At 49.7% G+C, this 16,180-nt stretch overlaps 1 protein-coding gene across 1 annotated transcript in view; it reads right to left on the bottom strand.

The window, feature by feature from the left end:
* Positions 1-208: 208 nt before the first annotated feature.
* tsc22d3 (TSC22 domain family, member 3) overlaps positions 209-16,180 on the bottom strand; it is an 83,038-nt gene continuing 67,066 nt past the window's right edge. Inside the window, exons 2-3 of the mRNA XM_084469893.1 lie at positions 2,975-3,026; positions 209-2,061 (exon numbers count right to left, since the gene is read on the bottom strand). Coding sequence (XP_084326019.1) covers positions 1,744-2,061; positions 2,975-3,026 — 370 coding nt within the window. The 3' untranslated portion in view covers positions 209-1,743. The remainder of the gene's footprint in view (positions 2,062-2,974; positions 3,027-16,180) is intronic.

Genomic DNA, 16,180 nt, shown 5'->3' with positions numbered 1-16,180 from the left:
TCCACCAGCATTTACCATGTTTATCCGTGTACAGTATTTCAAGCCAACACGCAGAGTGTGCATAAGTAGGTAAAGTCTGACTCATGATCGAGTCAAAACAAATGGCTAATGTGAGGTTGACTTTGTGAGGCTGTAGTGTCGATAACGCTATGTGGACAGAATATCACTGACCAAAAGCAAACAACAGGGAAGAAGCAAAAGTCAACAGTCATCATTTATGTAAACATAAGGTTTATTGCAAATGTGCATTTGTATCCATACACCATAGTGAACATTTGTCTCCTTGGATACAGAACAGCAACAACACCGTTATCTTTACACAACATACACACTTTAGCTTTTATCGAGCTAACAAGACGCATCCCTGTGAACTGTCTGTGTTTCAACACATGCTCCTGTTTTGCTTGGCTTTCTTTAGTTTTTTGGGAGAGTGTGAGGTGAAGTCTTTGGTAGCTAGAACATTACAAGAGTTCAGTGTGAAAACAGTTTTTTTTTGTTTTTTTTTCCTTTTTCTTCTCCTCTTACTAAAGTACAGGCACTGTTGTCATGCCGTAGTTGTCGAGTTCACATAATCAAAATAAAAGCTGAAACAGGAGAGCGACACTGGTGTGATGCATCTGCAGCCCAGTAGGACCACAAAATGGCCACTCCCTTGGCCTCTCCACGACACACTAAACTCAGGATGGATCACGTTTACGCGGATTCTAGTTCTTCTTGTTTTGTTGAGAAGAGCCAGGCAAACACAGGGTGACCATGTCTGCCTTTCACCTCTTCCCAAATACAAAAATAGTCATCTTTACAGCATAATGTACAAGGGTCCTATTTGTTTAACATCTTTGTTCAGAATCACCAAAAACAAAAAGTTATAATTTGATTCCTTTTTTGCAAAGCACCACTTGCCAGTGATAAAATAATTGTATTCTTACAGACTGGATGCATGCTAGGCTACAAAGGTCTCCACTTCCTCAGCCAGTCCGTCTTTGTTTTATAATGTTGTCGTTATGGTTTACAATGTACACGTCTACATGGAGAAATTCAATCGTATTGCAACAGGAAACCTTCCTGAGCGGAACTGCTCCCGTGGAGCGCCGGGATTCAGATGAAAAGATGAAACGTGGGTATTGTTCTCGTTTTGAATCGTCGGGACAAATCCACAGATGGGGGAGGGGGGAGCAAAAAGAAAGCAGGAACCCTGTCGTCTTTCTCCTCCCGGAAACCCTCACTTCCAAGATAGCACCAGCAGGGCCAGCCCAAGCTCGTATCCATGGCCCGCTTCAGAGCAGGTGTGGTGGTGGTGGTGGTGGTGGTGGGGGGGCGCTTTCACCAACTGTCCCGGAGAAAGCGCTACTACCATCCTACTGCCAGCGCTTGTGTCTACACGAGAGTGACTAAGGACAAACAGAGTTGGAGATGCTCGGATGTGGGGCCTGAGTCCGCACCAGTGAAAAGCGTCTTTAGTGCTCGGCCTGTGCTTCTGTTTGTTACCAAATGTCAGTCAGTTCCCCGTCCCGTCTCTGAGGGGAGGGGAGGGGAGGGGGGGGGGGGGGGGGGTGGTTTGGAAGCCACAGAAACCTTTTTCTCTCCGTCCCCGTCGGGCGGAGAAGGTTCATGTCCCTCGAGGGTCGGTCTGACCTTTTGGTACGAAAACGGCAAACTCGCGACACGCCGGACGGCAGCGTCCAGCGTGGAGCTCCGCTACTGCTGCAGAGGGGGCGGGGGCCCCGCCCGCCCACGGCCGGCCCCTCACACGGAAGAGCCGGGGGTCAGGGGGCACGGCGGGGGCGGCTGCAGGAGCAGCTGGGACGGGTGGTGGTGGTGGTGGTGGTGGCGGTGGCCCCCCGAGCCGCCCGTGGACTGGCTGGACTGGTTGTCCAGGGCCAGCAGCTCGCTGGCGGGGACGCACAGCTGGAACTTCTCCATCTGCTCGGGGCTGGCCAGGGTCTTCAGCAGGCTGTTCTCCCGCTCCAGCTGGTGGTTCTTCTCGGCCAGCTCCTTGATCTGCTCCTTGAGGACCTCCACCTCCTCTCGCACCGCGTACATCAGGTGGTTCTTCACCAGGTCCTGGGGGGACAACAGGGGGGAGGGGAAGGTTAGAGGTGTGTGGGAGAGGCGAGGCAGTGCCAGGGAACAGGCCCTGTATGTACGCCGTTATACGGACGCCATCTGGATTGTTTGTGTGCACATTCATATTTTTGTTTGGGGGCGCAACTTGTGATCATCAATATAATTATGTACACAGAGGTTTTTTCATAAATGACAGGTCAATACCGAGTACAGTATACGCTACAAGTTACAAGATATAAAATGTTTGAGGTATTTGGGAGGGGGGGGGATGATACACAATCTGATCTAAATAACACTCTTCTAGTGTTACATTATATCATTTCCATTATTCAAAAAGTTTCCATCCACTACAAAAACGCCATGACCTGTGTAGGTTCCTCTATATGGGTGAATACCCTCCCAAATAATTCTCTATAGGTTTTCTTTGCTTCTATAGTTCAATGAATGACCAAAAATGTCATTATCTTGCAACCAAAACAGCAAAATGCCCATGGTGACTTCCCTCCCTGTCAGTCTCTCACTGTGCTTTAGACCCTGTCAAGACCCTGTCGAGTGTGGGCGTACTGAGCACACAACAACACTAAGCCAACTTCCTGTAAGCAGATAAGCCCCGGGAAGGAGTGGCAGGCAGAATGAGAAGAAAACAAATATCTTAGTTCCTGGACAGTGGTCTAGGGCCGGATGTAGCGTTGAGGCAGACCATTGAAAAAAATAATAGACTATGGATTTTATCACATGACCTCTACAGCATTGCATGCCCTACTTCAATGCGTGTGTGGTTGTGAAGTAGGTTAGGTTACGCACAACTGACATCCATCTGGAGCACTCTTAAACAGCAGCAGCCAAGACACTAGGTGAACGTGTTATCGTCGCGTGTGTTTGTGTGATGTGTGTTGTGTTGTGAACTCACCATGGCCTGCTCAATCTTGTTGTCAATGGCCACCACGCTAGCGCCGGAGGCACTGCAGAGAATTGGGGGGGGGGGGGGGGGGGAGAAGGAGAAAGAAAGAAAAAAGGGGACACCATGAATGAATGAACGCATGAACGAATGAACCACATCACCCCTCAGCCCACTGGGAAACTTCTAGAAAAGGACAATCCCCGAGAAATATCGGCGTCAACGTATTCCATTACCATCCCCGTCCACAGCGTCCTATCATACCATTCATTGTGTTGCCCTCAACGAGCAGAACAGAAAGCAAAACCCATCGTTTCACAGAATCGACGGCTTTACTGGAACAACCAAATCGCCTGCTCGATGGATCATTCAGACAATAAACATCGCGGAAGGTCACAGTGAGACATAAATAAACATGCGCGTAAAATGCGCATAAAACTAGGTCAGCGTACACGCTTAACTGGAAACGACGGGGTTCCCAGTATGCGTAATTCCTTTACGCATTACATAACAGCGCTGCAGGGATAACAAGGGGACGATTTTCGTTTTAATTACCTGTTGTCAAGTTTCACCGACACCACATCTCCCCCCAACAGCGAGGAGAAGAAGGAGATGGAGAAGTTGTGCAGCTGGTAGACAGCCACCTCCATCGGCGTTTTGCCGAACATCTCAGTGCTCATGTTGAGGACCAGAGTGGTTTGGATGATACTTCTCGCCACGTTTGCGACTGGTTGGGGAGCTGTTTATACAGATCCGAGTTGAGTTTCAGCTTAAAATCACACACACACGACGCACGACGAACTCGATGTAGCCGGTTTGCAGCTGTGCTTTGGGAGCGCTTTGTCAAGTGAGGTGAGCTTCGTTGGTTGCGCAGGCGAGAGTGCGGCTATTTTCCGCCACAGGCGCCTATATATGCGGGGCGCTCTGACGTCATGTGACGCGGAATACATTATGCAAATGAGGCTGCGGACACGGGTTTCACAGCTGCCCCTGTGCTGAACTCGACTCCTCCCCCGGTTGACCCGCACTACACCGAATGCACGCTGTCGCTGCTGAACCGAGAAAATAAACGAAACAACACGTCTTCTTCGACTAAATGTGTCCACCACATGCATGCATGCACGCTTGTATTTTAGACGAGCGTCTTATTTCTTTGCACGCTGCATTGCAATACGACAGGGAGAAAAAAAAAGAAGTATTCATTCGTTTATCTGCCTTGTCATTCTGTCAACAACATCCCAGCGCTCTGCCTAGTAACACCGTTTTCAATGTTCCCATTTATATTACTTTGAAACGTCCCTTTCACTGTGGTTTGTTAATTGCACATGAAAGACCACTTGGTATTTTGTTTTTTCTATTAGGTACATTTCCATACACTATCCCGGTAGATTTCCTCCGTGTACTTTGGCACTCTATCAGTCTCTACTGGTGGGAAAACATATTGCATCTATTCTTTATGCAGCTGGAAAAAACAGGTTTGTACCGGAATTTTCCATAATTTGCAGAGTGCACCTTGAAGGGAAACCAAGATGTTTTTTCCCTGCAAATAGAATGATCGCTTTCCTCGAATAAAAAAAAAAAAAGCATTGCAATCATGTCACTGTGCTGCTTGTCAGTGTACAACTTACTTCCCTCATATTTTTGTTAAAAATAAAAATAATTATTTCAGCACCATTAAATGTTCACTCTCTCGATGCCATTTTGTATGACTGCAGTAGTTTAATTAAAACACATTAACAAACTACTTAACCGAGATTCATGACAAAAAAAAGAACAGAAATGATTCAAATCACAAAATGATGAAAATGATCTAGTATCAAATGTCCATGTTGTAAGTCTTTGGATACAAGCGTCCGCTGAAAGCCCCAAACGTGGGCCCTACATGTTCACGTCGTCTCCACACTGCGCCCCACAGTGAGCCGTGTGATTCTGCTGCGTGGTCAACAGCCAGCCAGGGGCACCTGTTCCCTGCGCTGCCTGCTCTCTGAGACGACCCCGTCTGCTGCAGTTACGTAACCCGAGCAATTAGGGGCCGGAAGCCAGAGCCTGGCGGGCCGCCCCCCCCCCCCCCCCCCCCCCCCGGCGCTCTGCAGAAGGCATGGCGCGCTGATTAGGGGCCCCCGCCGCCACACCTGTCGGCCCCGGTCCCAGGCCTCCTCGTCGGGCTGCCAGCGCCAATACAGGAGGAGCAGGTGGATCCACCTGACCTGTGCTAATAGCCCCCCCCCCCCCCACCCCCCCAACACACACACACACACACACACACGCACGCACGCATGCACGCACGCACACATACACGCACGCATGCACGCACGTACACACGCACACACACACATGTACACACGCACGCACACACACACAAGCATACACACACACACAAATACACACCACACACACACACACACACACACACAGACGGAAAAATACTGATGCATTTACAGTATATCCGCTTTATTAGATACACATTATTCCGAGGCCACTCAGTATTTTAACCTCTCGCCCCGTTAGGCCCTATGATCCCGGGACCAATGCGTCTCTCACACCCCGAGCTGCACCCGCTCCAAATTCATCGTCACCTGAACGATGGCCAGAAACGCCAGCACAGTCCACCCATGCAGAGTGACCCCTGATGGACATATTCAGGAATAAGTCTTGTGTTGGACGCCGCTGCCGCTTCTGGGCAGCACACACCAGTGTCTCACTAGGGAGCAGCCAGCTGGTGCCCGCTCTGTCAATCTGATGACCTCCTCAGAGCCAGAGCCAGCGGCGTCAACAAGCCCAGCAGCCAGCCAATGGGAGCTGACGCTGGGCTGGGGGCGGCGGTTGGGGGAGGGGCCGGTTAATTGAGTCTTTAATTCTTCTTTGCTCTGATTACGACGGCCTAGGACGTAGATACGGAGAGCCTGTCGGAGACCCTCTCCGTAGCTCTACGTGCGCATCCGATATTTTTAAACTATCCGTCGAGGCAACGGAGACGGACGGAGACGGCGAGGGCTGTGATTGGTCCTCTAACAAAATCATTTCCGGAATCACTTTTCCCGGTTTGACTTTGCACCTTATTTACTTTGTTCATTGTTTACTTTGCACATTAAGGACTAATTAAACACCAAATAAGATTTGAAAAGCTTAAGTTTATTTTCAACACTATTTACATGGTTAGTAGTCAGCATATAAGATCGATCGGGCGGTGAATTGCATTGCGTATCTGACATCCCGGCCGAGAACCGCGAATGCTCGAGGGGTCTCCGTAGTTATGGAGTCGGATTATGGATTACGGATACAGAGTAGTATACTTTGGCCTTTACCCAGAATGGGAGGCTGCTCTCTCTGGAGGCTGCTCTCTATTGAGGCTGCTCTCTCTGAAGGCTGCTCTCTGGAGGCTACTCTGAGGCTGCTCTCTATGGAGGCTGCTCTATGGAGGCTGCTCTCTGGAGGCTGTTCTCTGGAGGCTGCTCTATGGAGGCTGCTCTCTGGAGGCTGCTCTCTGGAGGCTGCTCTCTGGAGGCTGCTCTCTCTGGAGGCTGCTCTCTGGAGAGCAGTCAGTGGAGATGAAAAAAACAGAACAATAAGAATTCCGCTCAGGGCTATTGAATAGTAATTGCCGTCAAGCTTATTCTGGGATGGCTGTAGGGAAATCAATACCACACAGCCTCTGTTTACCACCGACATGAAGAGCGGGAGAGGCGGGAACGCTGTTGCCGTGGTTATGTTTCTCAACCCTTAGGTTTCTCTGAAAATGCGTAGACTAAACAAACATAATTATAGCCCAGAAAATAAATAAATACATAAGGCGAGAGGCGAGAGGTAAGAGGTAAGAGGCGAGAGGCGAGAGGCGGTCTGAACGAAGGAGATCCACCTCTGTGTACAAAGCGGACACAAAGGATGCTGAAAGCCTATTCACCGTCTCCCAGACCCTCTCCTCAGGACCGACTCCTCACAGCTCGGCCCCGCCCAATCAACAGCCAGGAAGCTCAGCCCTGCCCAATCAACAGCCAGGATTTGACATAGAGCTTTGGACATGGACCCACCGCAGAGCAACTAACGACTCAAACTTGTCCATCAAAGAACCATCACACAAAGAAAAATGCTCCAGCCTCCTACCTCCAACCGTAACCAGAGGAATTATGATTGGAGGAATTATGTCCATTCCTGTTGGAGATCAATCATGAGGACATGACAACAAAATGAAAGTATGGCCACTCTGCGTTTCCCGGCTCTTCTTTTAAAAGTTTGCACAGGACAGATCTGCTGCCGTGCCGTCTGCAGTGCCTCCAAACAGAACTGAAAGGTTTCTCACACAGATCCCCTGGACGGAGCCATCAAGGAGTAACTAGTAGCAGGGATCAAACGCCCAGGGCCTGCCGCTCATCAGAATGAGCTTCTTTCAGAGTTAAATCTTTCCATTTCTAGCAGGTTGGCAGGCATATGTTCCAATCCCAGCTGACTTCCACCTGTTTCTCCCCTTCCGCGCCCCACCCCCCGGCCCCACCACCACCACCGCCGCCGCCTCTCTCCTCCAACTTACCGGCGGTCCGGCCTCCTGAACACACTGGGCGAGTACGGGGGTGGGCAGGTCGCGGGCCTCAGGGCCGGACAGCCCAGGCGCTTCGGCTGCTGCTGGAGGTGGTGGTGGCAGACGACTCGGTGGGGGGCTTCGGCCGGACGCTGGGCGCCCGCCGCCCGGGGAGAGGGGGCCTTGGCCGGGAGCGGGGCCGGTCGGCGGGGTCGCGAGCGGGACTGTCCCATGGCGAGCCAGGGAATGGTGCTGTGGGGCTACGCGCGCCGGGACGGCTGCAGCTGCTGCTTTATGGCCGCTGCCGTTGCCCTCATCGTTTGTTCTCAGGCAGGGACAAAGGCCCGATTGAGCGGGGCCCGCTGCCGTCAGCACGGACACCCAGCCAACTGTGGAGGGACTTGGCACAGATCGGCACCACGGCGATGTGTGTCGGGAGAGGAGTTTGTCTTTCTCTTATAAAGCGCAGTACAGTGCAGGACAGGGAAACATTTATCATCACCCCCATCTCCCCCCATCTCCATAAAGCGTCATTGTTGTTACCCGTATGTTCTCTTCCACAAGGTTGTGATAAAACATGATGATGACGAGATTATAGAGGCTGTTTAGCCAGTCGTCTTGCAAACTTGCAAACTTGCAACAAACCTTCCTGACAGAAAGGCGATCGAGCAGGCTGTTGCTGGAAACATCCAGTAAAGTGCCGCCATAATTTTAGACCAGCAGGAAGAAGTTATCCACATCCCACTTCACACAACAGGTGGAAACCCGACAGCCACGACACGAGAAACAGGCCAAGACACATCGCACATGATATCATGTCTCCAACCAAAGATTCCCTCTTCCTAATCCCTTAAGGACGGGTAAGTGCTCAGTAAACAGCACCGCGTCAGGCCTCCGTCAGCCTCGTGTCATGACGGCCGTCTGCTGGCCAGAGGGCTGAAGTCTTGACATGGTGACGTCTCTCTGATCTTTAAGGGGTTCTGGTAGACAGCGGGCGTTCTACAGTACACCATGTCTGCCCATTCTCTCTCAAAGAACGGCAAGTGTTGATTTTGCTGTGTTGTGCCCGAAGACCACGCTGTGAAGTCGGTCCGAAGATGTTTTTTAAACATGTGTGCATCCTCGGGTTCAAATTAAACAAGGATGTATTCGTGGAACGCGGTTCATGGCCAGGACAAACAGAGAGTGTGCGAGCGAATGCTCAACCAAATACCAGAGCCTGACAGCGTTCACCACAGCTCCTCTCCATCAGCCCTGTTCATCAGGTCGTTGTCGTTGGAACATCTACATCAAAATGCCATTCCCTGGACGGGGCTGGACATGGGTCTGTCATTGTCAGAAGGCAGTGTTCAGCTGACCTCTTGTTACACTACCCATCCGTCCTCCTGGCTGTTAATAGTCCGGGCAATGGCATGGCACGAAACAGGGAATCAGGTTTCAGGTATTCAGGAGGCGAGAGAAGCACACTAACATGCTACCTCAACACGCAAGAACTATTGGGTTACATGGATGAGAAACACGGCTGAAAAAAGGTGTGAGCAGACAATTATATCGAGGGACAATCCTCCCTAACCGCTGAGCAAAAGTGGAATACAAGTGTACAATAACAACGTGTTAGGCTGGCGGACAAAAGGTGATTGGTGCAGTTTAGGACTGAAGTCATTCAGGACAAGTCATGACAGTTATTTTTGTCTGTTAGTGTTCCATGTAATTATGTTGTGCTCAGAACAAGCAATTATCATTTCAAGCACATGCACCGTACTCTTTACTTTAATTAGTTATATTTATGTGTGTGTGTGTGTGTGTGTGTGTGTGTGTGTGTGTGTGTGTGTGTTTTTATATGGAGGCGTCATCTAAAAATATACGGTAATGCAATGCAGGGGGATTGTGACTGTACATCCATCCCCTCAGCACTAGGAACCACAGAGGAGGCAGGCTGGTGTCTTTACAGGCTAAATCTCATTTTCTTCGGCTCCAGGGGGAGACAAGCTGAGGTTCCCCAAGAGACTCGTGTTCCGTACCGCGAGGTGTCCCATCTGGGCGGCAGCCATGCACAGCCACATGCGAACACACACACACACACACACACACACACACACACACACTCACACTCACACTCACACACACACAGACTTGGTACTTGGTACTAGTCACACAAAAAAAACGAATATACATGTATAGACAGTAATTGGACAGACACACTACACACACACACATAGCTGTCTGTGGTTGAGGCTTCAGGGTGTTGAAACACACTCCTGACCATCACCCCGTGAAAGGCCAGCGCTAGTGGGTTCCAGAGGCCATGCTGTTTTTAGATAGAACTACACGGCATACTTGGCGATACCTTGACTTCTCCTTTGGAGCTGTCACCGACCACCTAGTCTCCGTCAGTCTGCCTCTTCCAACTGATTTTCTTATTTTCACTTCCTAATTCCTGGCAAGTCAGGAAAGGCGTCAAGAGAAAAAACGGACGGTTTTGCGCCAAAGGAATCCACCTGGCATAGCACGCCGTGTGAGCAGCATCGACCTTTACATCTCCTGTCAAAGAAAACACGGACAGAAACGAAACAGCGCGCTGTGTGTGAGTGTTGGAGCGGGAGGGCCGACGGATCGCCCACAGGGGACGTCTAAGTGGTCAGTTAGGTCTGCATGACATCAGTGGTAAATATACTGCAGAGTCAGGGTCTGGAACAAAGGGTTACCGAGGGCAACAACATCTGTCTGGAGTCATCTCCCTGTGCTTCCTCAGCGCATACTGTGTGTGTGTGTGTGTGTGTTCCTGTTTATGCTTTCTCAGAAATGTTTATATCAGCAGAAAACAAGTGGGAGGCAGAAAGACTGTTCTCTTTATCCATCTCAAGCCACAAACATCTGCAGAAATAAATATTAAATGAGACATTTATCTTGGCCAGGCAACACTAACAGTATTACAAATAAACAACGATGAACATTATTTTCAACCTGCAACAGACCATATATAGACATCAACTAGATGCAACGGGACAGAGGTTTGAAGACACACTAATGCCAGGCCCAACATCCCCGGAGGCCCCACAGGCCCGGAGCTAACCAATAGGTAAGACTCGTAACTCGTTGCCGTATCCGGTCGGTAAAACAGCAATGCCTTTTGGCCCGCCCATATCAGATACACCGATGTGATTGGTTAATGTTCTGGGCCAGGGGAATCGGGGAGTGAGTGTGTTGCTCGTTCCCAGAGTGACTCGCCGAGCAAACTCAAATTGTGCTCTCGCGAGAACTCTGGATTTCCAGGGTACTGTTAATAATGGTAAGAATGAACGAATCACCAATCTTGTAATGTGTCATTGGACGTTGATAGATCCACATTGCATCCCAGCAGGGGAGACGTTCCCCAATCCCAAAGACACCTCTGGTCAGGCTGTCACTCAACACCACGTCCCGTGGTTCTAACGCCAGGAATTATGGCGGCTCTACATCACGGCTGCGTTTGAACTCTCTTTCAAAACGCTTTCCACACCAGACCAGCTGACATGCTGATAGCGGCCTTGGCTCCAGAGCCATCCCTCCCTCCCTCTCTCTCCCCCTCCCTCCCTCCCTCCCTCCATCCCTCCATCCTCCTCTCTCCCCTCCTCCTCTCTCCCCCCCCTCCCTCCCTCTCTCTCCTGCTCTTGTTCCCAGCCGCCCGCGGCCGGCCGGTCGTGCAGATGCGTGACCCCCCCAGCCCTCCGTGTGTTTGTGTGTTTGTGTTTCCGTCGGCGTGTGTGTGTGTCCTCATATCTGCATGTGTGACTCGCCCGCATATGTGGGGGGGGCGGGGGGGGGGGGTGGGGCGTCCTCCCTGGTCAGCAAGATCTGGATTTAACCAGCTGACAGAACGACCGCCCACACACACACGCACACACACACGCACACACACACACACACACAGGACTGGACATTGCTGTCATCCAAACAAGGGACGGTTCCCACAGTCTCCCACAGAGCCCTGGGCGGGGTCTGGCCCCTGCTGGGCGGGGTCTGGCCCCTGGGCGGGGTCTGGCCCCTGGGCGGAGTAAGCTGGAGTAACTTGCGGTCACTGTTAGCCGCCGCTGTTAGCCGCCGCTGTTAGCCGCGCGGGAGGGAGCGGGCCGTTTCCGATGGCCCAATGAGAATCTTTGACGTTACAACGTGTGGATGTGATATCTATGTCCTCCGTTTGAGATACGGTGGGCAGTGCACACCTAGCGAGCGAGCGTTGGGCGGCGGTGCTTTGAGTGCGTGGCGGCGCAGCGGCCGGCAGAGTGTTGACCAGAGTGTCGGGGCATCCGTGGCCTACTGGGTACCGGTCCGAATCCCGACCGGTAGGTAAAAATATGGACGGGGGGGAGTGGTTGTGCAGCACTCTCCTACGTCCTCATCCACGGACGAGGTGCCCTTGAGCAAGGCACCTGAAACCCCCACCTGCTCCCCGGGCGCTGCGCGGCGCCTGCCCACGGCTCCCTGATGGGTCAAAAGCAGAGAAAGAATTTCCCCCAAAAAGGGACAATAAAGGGTAACTTAACTTAAGAGCAGCCCCGGGCCGTGGCAGATGAACACAAACCACAGCGCTCTCTGTCTGGATGGTGGCAATCGCTCAAACAGAAATGAGTCATGTAAATCATGAGTCATGAGATGTGTGATGTGATCGCTTGTGGTGGTGGGGACATCGAACACGGTGGATTAAATGAGGGATGAATCAATCCCGCCCGCACTATGGCAACAACAGTTAACCACAGCACTGGGGTTAGCTAACCCTCATTACTCCAGCTAAGTGTGTTAATTATAATAATTGTGCACAGATATAATTGAATGGCAAAAAAACACTATCATTATAAGAATTAAGTATATATCGTTGTAAAGAAGGAATACCTCACATTAGTATTGCATGCGCATTTTGTGATGCACTTTGATGCATTGATGTACTGTTAGTATTGAGATAACAGCATTCAGTTTAAATGCTGTCAACCGATTAGGTAACTCTCCAACATACACTGTTCAAAACAAGATAATCAAATCAAATAAACTTAGCACAAAAAGTAAGGAAATTTGTGTTTGGTAGATTATTTCTCTGTTGTAACAATGCTTTTTTGGCAATGAATCTTATACCGTTGGAAAGCCTGTTTAGTTCCCTTTCAAATGGTGCCTCATTTGTAAGGAATATGCATTTGTGGGATGAGCAGCAGTGCTGAGTATGTGGGTTGCACCCATGAAAAATTTGTCAAATCTTTTCTGCCATTGCCAAACAGGTTATTTTGCTGTTGCTATTGACACTTGTTTTGAACTTCTGGTACCCCCAGGTGCTGCCAATCAGGTGCCTGATTGGCACCTGATTGGCAGCACCTGTGAACATGGGCCCTACTACTGTAAGTACAGCTACAGTCAGTAAGTGTCTGCTCCAAGAATCTGCATGCCGCGTTTGACTGATCTGGATAGGGCCCTTGCGATAGGGCAACTTCAAGCTGGTGTTCCGCAAAACCAAGTTGAGGCATTATTTGGAGTGAGCCCTAGTACCCTCTCCAAACTGAAGGCCAAGTTCCATATAACGGGAGATGTCAAAGACAGGCCGCAAAGTGGGCGTCCCAAGAAGACAACACCCCAAGAAGACCATTTCATCACCCTGTCAGCACTTAGGTGCCGTAGGCTGTCTTCTACAGATTTGCAGTCAAGGTTTGCAGGACGATATGGCCGACGGCTCTTTGCCCAGACAATCCGAAACAGACTACACACAGCCAATCTCCGGTCTCATAGGGCTGCCAGGAGTCCTGCCATGACTGCCCTTCACCGTCAGGCCCGTTTGCGCTGGTGTCGGCAACACATGCACTGGAACCTGAACATGTGGAGGAACATTATGTTCAGTGATGAATCCAGATTCTGCCTACGGCAGTTGGATCGTAGGGTCAAAGTGTGGAGAAGACACGGAGAACGCTATGCTGATTGCTGCACCGATAGAATAACATCTTTTGGTGTGATGGTGTGGGGCGGCATCTCCCTCACTGGAAAAATGAGGCTTGTCAACATTGGAGGCAATCTCAATGCAGAGAGATATAGAGATGAGATTCTGCAACCAGTGGCAATCCCATATCTCCACAGTCTGGGACCGAACTCTATCCTCCAAGATGACAACGCTCGCCCCCACAGGGCGGGGTTTATCAGAGACTACCTCCAGAATGTGGGAGTGCAGAGGATGGAATGGCCTGCTTGCAGTCCTGACCTCAACCCCATTGAACACTTGTGGGATCAGCTTGGGCCTGCTGTTCGTGCCAGAGTGACCAACACAACCACGTTGGCTGACTTGCGACAAATGCTGGTTGAAGAATGGGATGCCATCCCACAGCAGTGTGTGACCAGGCTGGTGACCAGCATGAGGAGGAGGTGCCAGGCTGTTGTGGCTTTGTATGGTTCTTCCACACGCTACTGAGGCTCCTGTTTGTGAAATGAATAAATTGTTAAATTGCCAATATGTCTTGTTTCTTCAAACTTCAATCATCCAATCCACCAAACACCAAACGAGTCAATGGCAGAATAACCTGTTTGGCATTGGCAGAGAAGATTTGGCAAATTTTTCATGGGCGCAACCCACATACTCAAGTACCACAAGTACATGTTCCTTACAAATCGGGCACCATTTGAAAGGGAACTATACAGGCTTTCCAACGGTATAAGATTTATTGCCAAAAAGCATTGTTACCACAGAGAAATAATCATTCAAACACAAATGTCCTTACTTCTTGTGCTAAGTTTAGCATGACACTTATTAGCTGACCACATTTTGGATAACACCACAGCTGCAGTATCAAACAGAACGGCTGCTGTGTTTGAAGGGTATAGGCCAATTAAAAATGCATTATAATTAAATACTTATCTAGTTATATAAAAGAACGATGAACAAACTGCAACCTGAGAGCTGTATTGTGGGCGTAGGCCCATGGGCGTCCACCCAGACACGTATTGGGTTTAGTTGTACAGGCTATGCTGGCTTTGTTGTAAGATTTTAGAGGCATGTTCGTTTGAGAGACAACACTGGCATTATAATTATAGCAACAAACGAATAAAAACCAATCAAGCAGTAGTGAAGTGTGCTCTTTGCACATGGAGATGTTCTCTTCTGCCGTTGATCTCCTGACGGTTTCACTTTGATTTGGTTCGATACTCAATAGCTTGTAGAAAAGAGTGCAGTTTTACGTCAAATTAGCCTTAATTTGAAAGAGACATTGGACAATACCAGTGATTCAAGAGTGTGGAATATTTTACAATGTCCAATCTTTAGTAAAAGAATAATCAGAAAGCACGTTGTCCTTTTTCGACAAGATATTTCATTTTATTTTTTACTATAATCGTGTGTCAGAGCTGAGTTGGGGTGGAACCGTCCTGATGAGTGTGTACCATCGAAGAACCAGTCATTCTGCATTTAAGGCATTAAATGAGCAGTGACTTGTTAAAATGTCATTTTGGGTGTTATTTTAGACCCGACTTGTCCGACTTGACGTCACAAACAACTTTCAAAATGGCGGCCTTCAACGCTCCTGGGAATGAAATCACTCCACGTGTTCGTTGACACTTTCACACATTTGTTGGTAGTGAACAGCTATTCTAGCGATGAAACGAGCCAGCCAGTGTTGTTGACCGTGAACGTGGCCTCACACGGTGGGAAGCCTGCGTCTTTTGTCCCAGAGGGGGTCCGTTGGCCAAGAGGAGGTTCACACCCTCTGTCACGTTCAGCGAGTAACAAAGACCGTGGCAGTCGGGAGGAAGAGGAGAAGGGGGCCGCGATTATACCGATTTATGGCTACAGTCGCAGCATCTGTGTGGACATCAAGCACAGTCCCATTCACATGCAAATACAGACATAAATCCGGCCAGCCGCGATTGTGCTCGCGCTGATGGTGGGGAAACGGTGTCGCCTCGGAGAGAGCTATAAGTCAGAGAGAGACAGCGGCTCAAGTGTTACAGTTACAGCAGCCAGCAGCACAACCTCATGGTTATTCAACGCTGCGATCCCACCGACAACAGCTTGACCGCCGTGGGTGGGAGGTTCACCTGAGAGAGGGGGGGGGGAGGGGGGAGGTGGGGGGGGCACTTTGCAGTGGATCGTGTGAAAACAGGGGAGGGTAAGGAGGGGGAAGGGGTGTGGGGTGTACAGGGCCAGACCTAGTGGGGGTCCAGGTGTGGGGGGGGGGCATAGGTGTTTTTGTTAGTTTGTTATAAAATGAATCCAGTTCAGTGATAGGGAGGGGAAATCCAGAGCTTGCGAGCTGAATCCAACTGGCTGTAAACACATTGAGGCCTACGTGATGTTACGCACCATTAAAACGAATGGAAGACTCGGACCAGTGTGCGTTAGAGTGTTAACGGTTTAGCGCAGTGCTGTCCTTTTATCTTTTAATGCCTTTTTTTTTTTTCTTTATCACAGCTATTGTGTCAATGTTGACGCGCTGAATCAATCATTGTGTATAAAGCTGGTTTTCTTTTTTTGAGGAACATTCCAGAGAATCTATTACAGAAGTGGGCTGTTGAAATTAAACTTCTTTATGTTGATTGCTTACAGTTGAGCCAGTCAAGTATCCTTAAAGATACGGAAGCACATTTATTTAATTTATTTTTTTCATATTTGTTGAAATTCTCTTTACACCCACACAGCAATCAATAAATCAAACGCTGGGAGAAAAATAAATATATATACACGGAATCTGTGGCTATAGCAGGCC

This window comes from Micromesistius poutassou (assembly GCF_964030765.1).
Source record: "Micromesistius poutassou genome assembly, chromosome: 6".
In the NCBI taxonomy this organism is placed as follows: domain Eukaryota; kingdom Metazoa; phylum Chordata; class Actinopteri; order Gadiformes; family Gadidae; genus Micromesistius; species Micromesistius poutassou.
Note: the sequence above shows the minus strand (reverse complement) of the source record. Positions and strands in the feature narration are given on the sequence as shown.